We start from the raw sequence: 16977 nt of genomic DNA, 5'->3' as shown, positions 1-16977 counted from the left end.
TATTTCTTCATGAACTGTACAGCACTGTTCACCCCGACCAGGTACTCCACTCATCTTTATCAACCACTCAGAGACATTTGTATGAAATACAAAGACTGCATTATGAAAACAAATTGAGAATTGGGGCTGGGGGCTGGGGGCTGTGGTGCAATATGACAAATTATTCTCCGTTGTAGAATTCATTCAAGGTATTGATAACTACTCTGTACTGATTAACTCTTTTTGGCTTTGTGCTTGGTTGGATTTGGGGTTAAAAGGGACTGACTGAGAAACTGTTGCCATGTCACCAAAACTAGACTGAAACCCAAAAATGATTCACAAATCCTACTGGGAAAAGTGCTGAATACAAGGGAGATACATGCCAAACAAAGATAATAGGGATGGTTGATCAGTTGTGATGAACCACCACAGATTAGCCTGATAGAAAACTGATTACCTGATTGACAAATAAAAAATTAAAAAAAATTGTCAGCCTAATCTTGAAACAGTGCCTCAAAGCTAATAAAGTGCTACGGCTTAAAATTAAGAAGAAAAAAAAATAAAAGAACTCACATTTTCTACTGGCTTTCATATGCAACAGAGACCTCGACTTGAATGTAAAACGAATGCACAGTCTAACATTACCCCAGTGTTGGTTACTTGATGTTTTATATGTGTGAGTGAGTCCACAGCAGATAAACAGCACACATATAGGAGGACACTAATGTACAGCCAACAGTTGATTCCACATAATAAATAAGCGAAGATGATCCATCAGTAGTGGGAGCAAATATGTAATTTGGCAGGGGAGCCAGTTCAGTGAAATGTTTTTTAAAAAAAAAAGATAACCAGAAACTAAACTGTTTAACAGCAGCGACCGTTCCAAGTTGAACTCATGATGAAATCCAATTGAGAAAATGTCTAACTAAATATTGAGCTCTTTTCTAAAAGGTGGAATGGAGGAGACAGAATTAGTGACACATAAAGCTCCTCATTAAACTTTGCTGCTTTGATTTTGTAGCTCTCCCAGCAGGATCCACTCTACTTAGTGACTGCATGGATCGCGTGTGCCAGGTAGCCCACGTTCCCAGAGGACACGCCTGCCATGGAGATTCTACCATCCTTGGTCATGTACACTGAAAACTCCTTTGTCAGGCGCTCAACCTGCAGGAAACATAAATGAACAAACACAATGTCAGTACTTAACAACAAACATTCCCACAGAGCTTTGTTCTCTGATTTTATCTTAGCAGCTTCTCAAATCAGTTGCAGCTGTCTTATCAACTTTTTAGAAAGGCCTGAAAAAACTCTGTTACAGTCATGCTGGAATTTCACCATTTTAGGGGCAATGCCACCTGGCCTTTGGTGTTGTCAGTATTTTGAGGGCATAATGGTCAAATGCTAGGGCAACAAAGTCATCAAATAAAAGAATGATTTTAAAGTCCACAATAATAATGTCAGGATTTTATTTTTTATTTTTTTGTTAATACTACAGGGAAGTCAGTCAGAGGTCAGTTTATATCAGGCCTTCTCAAACAGTGGGCCTCTCAACACCATCATCTAGTGGGCCAAAACTCAAAGTTTAAATGCATAATTTCAATGACCAGTTATGTTTGAATATTACCACACCTATCATGCCACATCAAGTAAGAATGTGTTTTGCCACCGTTAGCTAGCCAACGTTCACTTGGATGCTGTGACAAAACATGGATCGCTTTTAAAACAAAAAGGTGATGTGGGAGACCAACCTGAACTAGGCAATGCTCCAAAGCCTGTAGTGAGGAAATTTGACCCTGAATAAAACAAATCTGGATTCATAGTGGCAGGCAGTGATAGTTTATGTTTTCTACTTTTTACTCATGATGTTTTTTCCTCATTAATTTTGAAAGTGGTCCTTAATAATACTACTAATTCACATGCATATACACACATACAGCAGCACAATGAAGAGTATATGAGCACATGAGTCATCAGTGATGATTAATCACTTGATTACTTTCTCAATTAATCAATTAATAGTTGTTTGGTGTATGAAATGTCAGGCCCTCAAATTTCTTGTTTTGTCCACAACACAAAAATATTCAGTTTAATGTCATAGAGGAGTAGAGAAACAAAAAAATATTCACATTTAAAAAGCTGAAATCAGAGGATTTTTAATTTTTTCTTAAAAAATACCCAAACTGATTAATCAATTATCAAAATAGTTGGTGAGTAATTTAATAAGCTATTAATAATCAATTAATGATTACAACTCTAGTGTAAACTACAGAACTGTAGAGTAACATCAGGCCCCATGGTCAAATAAAGTTAATATCAGATTGACATTTCATGTTTGCATGCTCTCTCGCGCTCTGTCCGTCATACTTACATAGCCATCATTTGATTGATTTAATTTTAGAAGTGAACAATTATTTTTCTGTTGCTCTTTACTGTCAACAACAAAAGGCAATAATGTGTGTGTACCTGTTCAGGTTTGAGGCCTGTGAAGCAGAACATGCCGATCTGGTCGATGACATGCTGCCAGTTGTGGGTGGAGCCCTCCTTTTTCAGACCAGCCACCAGCTGTTCTCTCATCTTAATGATGCGGTTAGCCATACCATGGACCTCCTCCAGCCTGGGATGAACGACAGCAGCACAAAACAGATGAAGAAACAGATTTTGGAATATATATTGAGCAGTTTGATATCTATGAAAGAACCTGACGTGGTTTTTTAACAAAGCAAACTACACATTTAGTTCAGGTAATATGCATGTATAGAGTTTATGCATCTACAAACACATACCACAGTGAGCGCAGGTCTGGTGTGTTGAGAATGGTTGATGCAATTCTGGCACCATTCATTGGTGGGTTGGAGTAAATGGGCCTGATGAGGATCTTAAGCTGAGACTCCACTCTCTTTGCCTCGTCTGCGTCGTTACACACCACAGTGAAGCCTCCCACACGCTCACCTGTGAATATCAACATGCACACTGAGTGTTGAACAAAGTGACTTACGTGAAACAGGAAAGCTGTTTTAATCTGTTAAAACTGATGAATTAACCCCTTAAAGAACAAAATAATGATGGACTCACTACATCTCCATATTTAAGAGAGAGAAAGAATGAATGTGTCTTGATAAAAGACATCACTGTGTTCACTGTGTAATAAAACATTGCTTTGGTGAAACAAATCATAATGTTGACAAAAACACCTGTTCCTTGATGACTATTTATTAGATGACTGCTTTAGGGGATATTCTGAGTTAATAACATATAAGCAGCTGTCCATATTAACTAATTTGTCTTATATTACAGTATAATTATATTCTGTGCTTTGAAAGTTGGAATGTTTATTTGAATAAATCAAGTTTCACCAGCTAGTTTTTACCACTGGGTGGTGGTAAAACATAACATGCCACATTAGTCACTATGAATATTTTTATTCTCTGAGAGTCACATTCAGACATGCACTCAGTCATTTGGCTTCCATAAATTAATTTAAAGCATCAACAAGTGCGGTAGAGCAAATAATTTATTTCCAGTTTTTCTATCGACTCTTACTTCAGGAGATTCTGCAGCTTGGCCAAAATTGTATTCTCAGAAATGAGCTGACCCTGTCCAACACTACTACTACTGCCACTTCTAATTTTTATGTCATGTCTGTACCATTATCTGCATGTCTCTTGTTTTAAATATTTTTTTAAGAAGAGCTTGTCCTGTTTTCTGACTGACCATAAAGACCCATGTTCTTGGCAAAGGACTGGGACAGCAGGATGTTGTGACCCTGCTCAAGGAAGTAGCGCACAGCCCAGGCATCACGGTCAATGTCTCCACTGGCGAAGCCCTGATAGGCCATGTCAAAGAACACCAGCAGGTTCCTTTTCTATAATGAAAAAAGAAGGGGGAGGACACAGGAAAGAGAAGCAGACAGAGATAAACTGTTCAAAAAGTTTCAAGTGATAACAGCCAGATAAGACCAGTGCTTATCAATTGTGGCTTTTGAACTGTCAAAGACCCTCTGATTTTGAGATAAAAGAAAATGTACATTGATATTTTATCAAAATTAAATTTCAAATGACTTTATTGACATGATGCGTACTCACCTTCACAATGTCAGAGATCTCTTTCCACTGCTCAGGCCTGGGGTCCACACCAGTAGGGTTGTGGGCACAAGCGTGCAACATGATCACACTCTGCTCTGGGATTTTCTGTGTCATAAAAAAGGTTTTGATTAGTAAACCTACAACACCATGACAAGTGCAGACTCTCTTAGTTTAGTTTTCACTGCAGCACAGGGTGCCAGACATATAACTGCTTACATTAAAGACTTTTTACACACACAAACACAAAGAAAATATTTTTATGTATGTGACTGCCAAGATATGATTAAATGTCAACCAGACTCCCTCACAATATCTTGGTTTTAAACGAAAATAGGGGCCAAAACAATAGAACAAGTTCTTCCTGGTGGCTGTTATATTAATACACAATTGAAAATACACAAATAAAATGTACACCACAGACCAAGTGGCACTGCTAAAAAACCTTAATGGTGAACTAGAAACAATTCTCCAAAAAAATAGTAGTCTGTGATTGCCTGTTGAATGGAATTATGATTTCAATATACTTAAAAAGTTTCCCTCAAGTTTCCTCAGGATCATGCTGTCAGACAAACATAAGGGGCTGCTTAGCTCCTTAAGAAAGTAAAGTTTGAAATTTTTCTTATCATCTTCACACACATCCCTCACCCAGTCCAGCCCAGTCCATCATTAAAGTCTAACCTCGACTAAAAAGCAAGAGCATCTAGCTTCCATATCATGATGTGTTTCTGGGTGAAATAGGACAGACAGAGAGAACATAACATTGGGAGAAATTTGATTTGAACGTTCAACTTAGCTCTGTATTGCTATATGTGGGAAGACTGATTGACGGGTGGATGTGATATTATTGGTTGAAATCAGCTGATTCAAGCCTAAGTTTTATGAAGACAGGCGAAAACATGATTGGATTTTGATATAAGAATACAAAGAAACTGATTTTTGCATATATTGTTAAAAAGATGCACAATATGATACGTTAAAAAGGCATTTTTCATTTCATCAAGATGTAATGTCTTACAGAGATGTCTTCAAGAGCTCCTTTGAAATCAAAGCCACAGGTGCCAGGGTCATAGTATCTGTATGCTTTGAGCTGCATGCCAGCATCTCTGAAGATGGGTGTGTGGTTTCCCCAGGACGGTTTGGGCAGGTACACATCACGTGGACCTCCGTGGAATCGAGACTGTGACAGAAGAAGAACCTGGTGAGATAACCAGTCTGACCTAAGTGTTTGTGCTAAGTGACCAATACAAGAGGACCTCACCAAAAAGTTGGCTCCAATGCGCAGAGATCCAGTTCCTGAGATGGTCTGGACAGTGATGCTCTGTTGGGAGAAGAGAACTGGACTTAAACTCTCAGTAACACTTTTAAAATGATTTTGTTTGTAGTAGTGAATGCCACCCTACTTACCCTGCCACTCTTCAGGACCTCATTGTCAGCACCAAGAGCAAGTTGGGCGCAGGCCTTGGTAAACTCCCCCAAACCACCAATGGCAAGGTACTCCTTATCCAGCTGTTTGGCTGCAATAATAGCCTCTGCCTAGAGGGAAAGTGTGAAAACTACTGTAATTTCCTTGGCTGTATTCTCCTACGTTGTTCATAAAACATCTACAATTTCACTCATTTTTCATTTTGTTGGACACAAAACAAAAACATGTGCCCTTTCTCATGGTGATGAAGTTGACTTTCTCATAATTATTAACATGTGTTTCACCATGAAATGCTGATGTTCACAGTGCTACAGAAGCTGAGCTCAGGATGACAAAGCAAGAACCCACCAACGAGAAAGACCCTGACCCAGCAACATAACCTTTTAACCCTTCAAAAACCAGCTGAAACCATCCAATTCCCTGAGTGGGTTTTCTATTTTCAAAAGACTTGATTAAAGGTCACACAGTCTAATAGTGGAGTAATGTGATTCTCTGTTGAGTTCATCAGCATAAGAAATTAGGACTTAATCATATGACTGCTTTCCTCTTTAACCTCTGAACTGCATGGGGGAAAATCACTGTGTGCATGTGCGTCACATGAGAGAAACATTGTGGATTCACTGAAAGGCTTGGAGATGGTTATACCTTACGGACGCAGCTGAGCACAAAGGGCTTGCCCTGGTCATCCCTGTAGGCTCCCACTCCCAGGTTCATCTTCTTTGAGCTGGTGTCCCTCTTGAAGGCTTCGCTCACCCCCAGGATGGGATCCGGGGGACCCATCTGCACTCCACCCCACCATGAGCTGCAAAAACACCAAATAAGGTGAACAGGAATGATGACTTCACCTGTGCGTGCTGCACTTAAAAATAAAAAAATTATTTCCCTAATAAACAGAACAGAAGATTCAAGCTCATTTCTGCTTCTTAAGTTTCCATGGCCTTGTGTGACACTGTCTGGTCACACTGATATGATTGCTGCATTAGCCAGGCTTCTGTAACACGCCGTAGACCTAATGCTCAAGATTAACTCCTCATGTGACCTGAGGGTAACCATACTGACGTAGACGAACGACAAGTTTCATAAAACAAACATGATAATCCATTCAGGGGGTCCAGAGTCCACAAACAAGAGGTAATCTGGATTTAAAATACACTGTTTCAAAATCTCACCCCCTTGCTCACTAAGTCACCATTATTCCCACCTTAATTAATTAATTTTGGTACTCAACAGTGAGAAAAACAGATTATCATTCAAGAAAATTTCATTATATTTTATTTACAATTTTCAATAAATTTACTTGTGCTTTTGACAATATTTGCAATCCTTTTAAGAAAACTTTTATTCATCTGGCCTATGGCCTTTTAGTTTTATTAATTTGTCCAGTGTTACAAAATACTCCTGACTGAGTAATCATTAGCTAACATACTGAAGACTTTTATTTTGGAAATTACTGATCTGTGAAAATATCAATATCCCCCATAAGAAGAATGAGGAAATACCTGCATGAACAGAAAAATGAGAGAAGGCAGAGGAGTAAGCAGACCGGTATTAAAGACAGCAAACACAAGCTACATATCAAATGTAAAAAGGTCATGCACTATGACCTCTTGACCTCAGCCTGACATAGACAGTCAATCAAAGCTTATTATGCACATAACTCTGTATAAATGTATTAGATACACTTTAGACTGGTTACTTATAACATACCACAATAAACCACACACACAACTTTCTATAAAGTAACACTGACTACTCTAATTTCAATCGGGATAAATGGTTTTAAAATACTTTTCTTTCTGATTCTTGACTGGTGTAGGTGTCTGGTTCAGGTTCACAGTCCCTTAATCATGCTATCTCTATTATCTATCTATTGTAAAATATCACACCTAAACAATGGGATTTAGAGCAAACTTGAACTTGATGTAAGTAGAATGGGGTGACATCCAAAACTTAAAATAAGGCACATCAATACAGATGTTTTAGCAAGTGTCTATCTCTCAGTGTGGCATCCAGGAAAATACTAGCTTGAAAAATTAAATAGGATTACGTGGAATCTACTGAAGACATCTGAATGGGTTTACCACACCAACAAAGCAAAAATGAATGCAGTGATTATCTCTACAAACAAAATCTAGGAGTGCATTATTTTACCTACCACTTAAAATGAAAGACTTTGCTCCTGGATATTTGGTTACTACTTCATAATAAATAATAATCGTCTTGTCACTGTAATCTGCATTGCAGCACTGCTCACATATTGTCTCGGGTTTCTTCTGCTTTATAAACCCTCTAAACTTTGCAGCTAAATTTAGGACTGAACACTTTGCAAAGGGCAAGGGTCTCCAATCCCCTCCCAATAATGTAAAAAGGATCACACTGGTTATTAGACATTGACTACAATTCACTGGAAAACACATTTATTGCATGCAAATAAAGGAGTGTGAAGTGATTTTAAAAAAAACAAAACAACAACAACAACAGGTATGTGGCTCATCTCAGCTTTGCAATTGTTTCGCTGATGGCATGTTTGATCCTGGAGATCTAATACTACAGGGAGTAGACACCACAATCAACAAGAAATACTTTATGATGCAATAAATACAACAGCCCTGAATGAAAACACCTTTGAGAGGTTTAAAGTAATCAGAGGGTGCAAGAGATGTATAACTTCCACTTTGTACTGAGGCTGCTGTTATTATTAGAGTATTGTAAATGCTGTTATCAGGACTATGCAATAAACTTTTGAATTTGAAGATTAGGTGAGAGTTTCCTTGCACAAGTACAGTGATATACAGTAAATAATAGGGCTTGGTATTGGTAATCAATACCCTTAAGATATCGACAAAGGAACAGTGATAGCTATATTTGATCATTTTGTAACCAGATCTAGGAAAAAATACTATTTTATGCTTTTGCTTGCAGTCAATCACCATGTGTTCTTCAATTTAATGTAACATGGGACTAGCCCATAACAACAGCAGCTAAAACCCATACAGTCTGTCACTGGTGAAGTTGTGCAGTGTACTGATGGAGTTGGCAGTTTTTTTAAAAAAAGAAATGCATCAAATGAAGTACCTTGTTGGTACTGGTATCACTGTAAGGTACTGATATTAGTACTGGTATTGTAATTTTAAAACAAGACCCTGCCCTTGTAAGCGAGTAGATTTAACAAAGACTGTATCAATGTATTGTGTGTATATTTGAGAACATAAATAATGAGGCAACAAAATAATGAATGTGTCTGTAAGGAACCAAAATTAGCATCAGCAGCCAGCAGCCAAATACTGGTAAAATACTCAAATGTCTGGTAGTTTTGCTTCACTCACCGACCAAAATGCAACAATCAGTGGTGGGTAAAATGTAATAATTCAATGGCTGTTTGCCAAAAAAGTTCATTTTGGACCCTGGATTTCATGACTTTGCAGTTATTTCACTATGTAGTATTGTACCACTGTGAATCCCAGCAGCAACAATGCTTCAATAAGGGTTCAAGTGGTCTTATTGTGCCAGCAGAGCGCATGCACACAGAACCTTTGAACAGCTGAACTTCAGCATTTATATAAACAACCCAGAGATGGACAAGTTATCAGTGATCAATAGACTAAAGGCCTATTTGGCAAAGTGCAAAGCAGGACTGTTGGGCTTCCCCACTAATCTTATTGGCGTCTCACATGAAATAAAAAAGCTTTCTTGCAGGTGGTAGAAAACCCCTATTGTCATTTATTTATTCCTTGAAACCAGACCAGTGAGCTTCAACATTAAACAAGATGTGACAAGAGCAGAACACGGAAACACCCACAGACAGAAATATGATAGCACTGGCTTGCAAAACGAAACCCCCAGTTATACCTGCAGAGAGAAACAGGCTGAACAAAGATTCAGAGACGAGTACAAACGCATGACGAAACTGTCTATGCGAGCAAAATATACATATTAACTATTTTCACCAAATAAAAGCACGGTAGGATATCTAAACGAGTTTGCCCTCCAAACAGACCCTGAAAGGACATCAGTGCTTGTCTCAGCTTCACCGCTAGAAATAGCCAATCAGCGGCCAAAGGCGGAACACGATAGCCAATCAGATCGCACGACTTCTTCAACTACGACAAGTCGCTTAGCTCAAACTGTGCGTGGGATTTGACAGATGAAACTATCGCGACCGTGTAAATCCTTAAGAAAGTTATCTTTAAGCTGAGATAAAGTCAAATCGCAGCCACCCCTGACGACACATTATTTTAGTAATATCATACACGTTATTTATAACGAGCCACACCGTTTGATGTTGTTATTATCCCCTACACGCCAGTGACTTCTTCATAGGAACTTGTGCCGCTGACACACCAACGTGACTTTCATCAGCCGCGAGCCTCACTGATAGCAGCTTACCCTCTGAGGTCAACCTGGTGCACATGGAAGAGGGTCTGCCACAACAGGTGTTGAACTGTGAGGTTACCGAGTTATAAACCTGCAGTCTGTAACGTTAACCTACATATGAACATCAGCTAAGCTAGCTGCGCTCTCACAGGAGGTAACCTCACAGCACACCGGGGCCTATTGAAACCATTTGACCCCTGTCTGTGTTAGCTAGCCGGCAGCTAATATGGCTAACACGGGGCACTGAAGTTGCAACATCAGTTTGAGGGCTGGAGGAACCGTTAACGTTATCCTTAAAATAACGGCTAGTATGCAGGTCAAGCTAGCTAGTTGGCTGTATGACTTCAGTGAGGTAGGCTAGATTAGCAAGCCAGCTGTCTTTAAATGTCTCTTTTCCGCTAGTTTTGAGCGTATTTTTTCTGTTTACCTGTTGCGGATGGACAGAACTCCCAGGGACGGAGAAATGTTCCCCAGACAGTGGATCAACTTGTTAGACTTGAGCAGAGCCATCGTTGTGCTGCGCTTGGGAGTAGAGCCTAGGAGGATGTGGACGGATGTGAAGGGCAGGCACGTCCACGATGCTACGTCTGAGTACGTGCTGACGTCAGAGGAGTAAACGCTCGGTACATTTTTTTAAACTTCTTTTATTCGATTATAACAATGTCACAAAAAGGACGAGGTTCACAGTTTGAAGCAGAAGAAGCACAGAAAGAAAAGGGCTAAATGCATACATTGTCCTGGTGGGTTTCTGATTTGAATCTTGGTGTTTAATGGATATAAAACTTACCATATAAAATTATGAGATTTAAAATAAAGACACTTCACTTCTGTCCAGATCTTTTTTTTTCATCATACAAAAAACATTTGCTTTCTGCAAATTATTCTTAGTCCCACATAACATATTAAAATCATGGTCAACATCAATCCAAAGCAATTTAACATAAATTGATTCATAAAATAAATGTAGCCTAAACTTTCCTACACTTGTTTTTTCAGTGCCAGTGTTACAGAAGACACAGGATTTAGAAACATAATTTTTAAGACAGAGCTATGTTGGGTTATTGGATTTTCCTTTCAGAAATTAGTATTTAAAAACAAAAAATGAGCAGTTATTTGTTTTTGTTTTGTTTTTTGATATTGAAAAGTAATAAAAATTAATGTTGCACCTGATAATGAACATATTACTGTGCATGATATCAGACCTAATATTATACAGGATAATAATACTGAAAAATTTAAAGGTAATATTGCACATAATAGTGAAGGTAATATTGTGAAGTATTAAACGTAATATTTCTGTTTTTGTAGTGATTTTATTTTCTGTCACGTGAAATAGAAAATAAAAATCAAACACTTTCTTTCTTTTATCCCTTATTGACCATGGCAAAGGAAAAATACCCTGTATTTCAATTTAAATTTTTGGATTTCAAAACATATATCAAATAACTACAACAGCCACTGTACACAGACATATTTTTGATACAACAGTGCATATATCCTCCCAGGCAATTTGCCTTACTATCTCTGCACGTAACAAAAACACAAAATAGCAAGTAGCAAGTGCTTCTCTAAATTAGACAAACTAAAAAAAATCATGCCAATTAAGTATGAAAGTTGTATGTGATTAATCACTGTGCTGTGTTTTGAAGTCTGATAGTGGTCTTTTTGATGATAATATCACAAAAGTTTATCATCATGTCTGCTTTAAAGAGACCTGCTCCTGAATGTTTGTTGTCAAAGTGTTTATAAGCAGCACAGCTGGTTGAAGTGACAAACACAATGTTTATGGGGATGATTAACGTTTTATGGGACACTTGATTGCAGAAATTTTGCCATTCTGACAGTAGCACATGCAATTACTTAATTTTTCCACTTGAGGGCAATATCAAACAATATACACTGCCTCGTCCTCTCAGCTGCAGCTGTTGTAGAGCTGCTCCATACATGTTTATCTGCCTATAGTCAGCAGTGGAAAGTATCTGTGTACATTTACTCATCTATTGTCCTACACTACATATCTGAGGGAAATACTATAATTGTCACTTCTCTACATTTATTCGATAACTTTAGTTACAAGTTAATTGTAACTTGTTCATATTTTATAAAGAAAACACAGTTAGTTAAATATGATGTATTGTTATAGATTAAACTAACAGTATGGGGATGAGTTAAAATTAATTCACTTATAACAGTAAAAAATACTCAAACATGTATGCATCATAATCATAAATCCAATAATATAATACATAATAATATCACACTCACAGGGAAGATTTCTCTGCATTGTGAGTACTTTTACATTTAACACTAAGAACATTTCACTATTATTACTTAGGTATTTTACTTGAGTAAGTTTTGAATGTAGACTCAAAATACAGAAGTTTGAGTATGACTTTTACTTATAACAGAGGTTTTTTTGTCTCACTGTTGTCATTTTACTAAATTATGTCTGATCCACTGTAGGAAAAGTGTGTTATTTTTGACTGAGGTTAAAATCTATCATCATTGCACACACATTTGCCTGAGCACTAGTACCTCCAATCTCCCACTAGATGGAGATCTTCTCCACATTTCACTCACTCCACACACCTCAGTGGTACCCACTATTGCTTGTGTAGCAGCTACACAATCATTGCATTATTAGTTAAAAGATTAGATGAGGAATGATTCCAACCTTCAAAAAGGTTATCTTCCAACCACCTGGAGATACCAGTGCTTATTCTTTCATTTATCCCTCTGGTCATTCAGTACAATGTGTACTCAATGTCCCTTTGCCTGATGTTACTGCAAAAGTGCTGCTTTAGGGAGTGTGTTTTACTTTCAGAGTCACACAGGTTTACAAGAACAGCAACCTCACAGTCAGTCAGTGTGTGCAGAAGGAACAGAGACCTGGATGAGCATCACACAGCAGAGCCTGGAAGTCCATGAAACTCACTGGCACTCCAACAGAGTGACAGAGCGGGACATCAACTTGGCATGTGGGACTGCCAGTGTGAGGAGGAGATATGGATATTTTTACATATTCCCAACAAAGCCATCATGTCAGAGAGAACTCTCATCAACACATAGGAGGTTCATAAATACTGTGGAACATTTAGGAGGCAAAACAATGTACCATTTACAATTTATATTGTTTACTCTGCAGCATGTTCAGTAACACGCTGTGTTTTGTTTATTAAAGGCATAATATCCAACATTTTCCTGAAAAGAGAGAAAAACAATTAAGAGACTCGTTTGAACATAATCCCTCTCAATCATCAGTTATGCCCCTCCAGAAGTGTGTGGTTGTGTCTGTATCTGCAGAGAGTCTACACTCTCCCTGCATTTTCTTATTTTCTCGTTTTGGTGAACTGTAAAGAGTCTATTGCATTAATAGGTGAAGTTGTTCTGACTAGGTCTCGTTCAGCCTTTCTGCCTTACTTTTGTGGATTATAAAAATTTGAAATTACACCCTGTTCCATTAATTAAAGGTAGCAGGTTAACCTGCTGTTCTTATTTCAATGAAAGCATGCCAGTCAGGTTATACAGGTCCACCTGTATTGGCCAAATTGTGTTTTGCAAGTCTTCCTAGGCTCACTGAACCAAACTAACTATTATTAGTCAGGCTAATGTCACCAATTATATTAATTATATTTAATAAACTATAGTAACACACTAAGTTTACTATTAAAAAAAAAACTACATTTCCCAGAACCATACTGTTAGGTTAAGAATTAGCATTTTACTTTTAGGTAAAGCAAATTATTGGAAGAGAGTTTGAAAACTGGAAACTGTTAAGTTGATTCTATCTAACTTTGTCTTGACAATTGTTTTCATCTAATTTGTTAACTTGGTTTGAAAAAAATAATAATAATAATTTGTGTGTTATCAATTTAAATAAGTTTTTAAGTTGGTCCAATAATTCTCTTTTTTCAGTGTGTGGTGTGAAAATTTCTGGGCTTCAGCCTGTCTGGAAGAGGTGCAAACCCCCAACCAATAACAATTAAAAGGTTTCGGTTGGAACAGACCGCTTACATCTCATTCTCCATCTTTTCCCTCTGCTCTCTGTCTGTGAGAGCTGCAGAGAGAGTTTTACACACATACACACAGACAGACAGAGCAGACTGAACAATTTATATTGCATATATTGTTAGCCATTGTATATTTTAATAACTTTAATATTATGGGCTAAATAGTTTTACATTTCAGTGTCTGTACTGTGTATGTTCATGCAGAACCCTGGAACAGAGCTGAAATTATCCTACATTTGTCCTTAACCACCTTGTGTAAAGAAACTGATGACAGCATATAATACGGAGCGTTGAAGAGCACTAAGAGGTTGAGCAGAAAACAGAGTAGAGCTGAAAGAAGCATTAAAATGAAAGAGCAGCAAAAAAGAATAATGGAAAGACTGATAAGACAGAAGTGTGACAGGCTGTAATGCTGAGTGACGTCTCACAGCTTAGTTTAGTACTGAACAGGCGTCTTCAGTGCCCTTTGTACAGTATATGTGTACGTGAGAGTGTGTGCACTAATATTTGCTGTTGCTTATAAAAATATAACCATTTATTAGTCCTTTTTTGCATTCATTTTTCAATTCTCAAATATATGACATAACACACACAAACACACACACACACACACACACACACACACACACACACACACACACACACACACACACACACAAACACATACACACATACACACTCTTGCTCATCCTGTGAGATTATGGGTTAAAAGGCTGCTGTGATGATGAAATGATGAGAAGCAGTGTTAGAAAACCATTAGATATTAGATTTTATTTCATTGATCACTTACAGTGTGGGCTTCATTCTACAACAGTGTCCTGTTTGCTGTTAGCGTCTAGTTCACTTTGGTTTGGATAGCAGCTCTAAAATATGTTCAGTCACATACATTTCTATTGAAGGGATTTGAGTTGTTCACATGATTTGTTTTAATATAGTCTAAATTTTTCTGTCTGTTTTATTCTTAATAAAAGGAAAAAGTTCACAGAGAGAAATTGAGAAAAAAAATATTAATTTATCTAACAAGTATACTGCATTTTAATTTTTTTTTGTTTTAAGTGTATGCCACTTGATTTTTATGTGAAGTTGCAGTGTATTCAGCTCTCTGTGAAAAGATGAAAGAATAAAAATATCAAAATGTCAACATAAATGTGCAACAATAATTAGAAAAAATGTCCCTCTAATGTGTTGGATAATTTCTGAGAAGGTCTTAGAGCTTCTTTGGTTCAGTGGCCAGTATTTAATGTGTGCGTGCGTGCGTGCGTGTGTGTGTTTGTATCTTATGACTGAGAGAGCATCCAGTGCATTTGTGTGGGTGAATTCACAATAATGGTAATAAATCAGGGCAAAGTTTAAGCTGAAGTGAATGCCCTCATGAATCATGTTTTTTGAGTACAATCATAATACAGTGAACATGAGTGTCTCTCAGGCTAAAAGCAGTGATACTTGATAGTGATATGGCGAGAATTACTATTGTGACGTTAAAGGCCCTGCACACCCACGGTGCACCCACACAGGTGATCTCACGTTTTTCTGATCAGAGCTCTTCTCATCGAAAGCACAGGTGTTATTAATAACATTAACAAGGGCTCTGTTCTATTCGAGGGTTCCAGTGAGACGTGACAGTGTGACAGTGTACCAGCATGAACAATCCCAGGATCCTGAAACTGAAGCAGCTAAATGGAATTCAGCCATCATTTAATTTATAGTTTACATCAGTGCTTTTCCTACTTTGACACGTCCAAACGTCTTATGTGAAAAAGGCTAATTGACATTCAAGGTTCAAGATTCATTGTCAAGATTCATTCCCTGAGATCAGAAAATATAACGAGAGAACAGTAGAAAAGTTAATAATATAGTGAATATACAAAAACATAAAAAGTCAACTTTTAATTTTTTGTCCCACTTTTAACTCTATTGTAGCTCTTAGTACAGGACATATTACACTTGTATCAGTCTAGAAGGCTGTGGTGACCTCATGTTATTCCCAGCATTGCTTCACTCAGCCTCAATCTGAGCAGAGGGTCTAGTCGGCCAGAATAAGTGGAAACACCTGTAAGAGCGTATGGGGCCTTTAACAACATTATTTAAGTTTAAAATATGCAAATGTACTGTATTATCATTGGTTTGAACACTTCAGGGCCACCAAGCTATCATAACTAATGTTGTTTTACTTTGGAATTCACAAATTATTAATTATTATTAATCATGAATTGTACTGTAATAATAACCACACGTCTATAATACATGTCATGCAACTAGAAACTGGGATCCCACATAAAAATTTAATTTGTACTTTATTTGAGTGCTATATGTTTCTGTGGATTTTAGGCTTGATGAAAAGAGAGAAAACAAACATTGTCCCCAGAGTCTGTCATAAGAGACACACAATTAGAATAATCCAAAAATATCACTAACAGTTTCACAGATTTTCTAGGGCAACATAAACCTCTGAAACAACGTCCATATCTTAGAAAACACTGCAGTGACTGAAAACACTGTTTATATGTATATATATATATTGTCATTGCAACCATTAAAATGTCTGCATTCCTCGAATCTAATAGAAAACAGTACACAGTTACACAGTTATAAAAACAATGATTAAATAAAAGACTAACAATCAGCATCTTTTGAGACACAAGACAAGTAGATGTCTGTTCTGAATGGTTCCACTGCAGATGGAACTACAATGTTTTCTTATTCTGTTTGCACTGGATTAAAGATCCATATAGCCATCAAACATTTTTCGTTTGTTGTATGATTTTTAAGTCTTTAAGGCGTTCTGAAAAAAACGAAAAAAGGAAAGAGAAATATACAATAAAATGACCAATTTCAAGATGCTTTATCGACATGTATACACAACAAATCCATATATCCAAACTTCCCTCCCATTTTACCCTTACCTGTGTATATACAACCATCTCTACACAAAGTTATTTAAACTTAACATAATAAATTAAATGAAAAAAGCACTTTGGAGAATGGTCTCAAATCTCTCTCCTTTTATTCGTCTATGTACCTACATTTACCCTGCATCACAGTTTGTACAGTACATCTTTACTTCTGTATCCTTATAGTGTGTCTAATATCTATTTTGTCCAAATATTGG

General features: G+C 37.3%; 1 protein-coding gene across 1 annotated transcript; it reads right to left on the bottom strand.

Annotated features, from left to right (window-relative positions):
* Nucleotides 1–197: 197 nt before the first annotated feature.
* got2b (glutamic-oxaloacetic transaminase 2b, mitochondrial) lies at nt 198–10437 on the bottom strand. The gene is made up of 10 exons (XM_084718212.1): nt 10286–10437; nt 6130–6286; nt 5466–5594; nt 5320–5379; nt 5077–5238; nt 4062–4166; nt 3691–3841; nt 2763–2928; nt 2443–2593; nt 198–1143 (listed from the first exon to the last, which is right to left on the bottom strand). The coding sequence occupies exons 1-10, from the start codon at nt 10366–10368 to the stop codon at nt 1021–1023; spliced, it is 1287 nt and encodes a 428-aa protein (XP_084574338.1). The 5' UTR covers nt 10369–10437; the 3' UTR covers nt 198–1020.
* Between the last annotated feature and the right edge of the window lie 6540 nt (nt 10438–16977).

Source organism: Lutjanus erythropterus, chromosome 1, assembly GCF_056507025.1.
Source record: "Lutjanus erythropterus isolate fLutEry1 chromosome 1, fLutEry1.hap2, whole genome shotgun sequence".
NCBI classification, from domain to species: Eukaryota; Metazoa; Chordata; class Actinopteri; order Lutjaniformes; family Lutjanidae; genus Lutjanus; species Lutjanus erythropterus.
The sequence above is the reverse complement of the archived record's forward strand: the minus strand, read 5'-3'. Positions and strand labels throughout refer to the sequence as shown.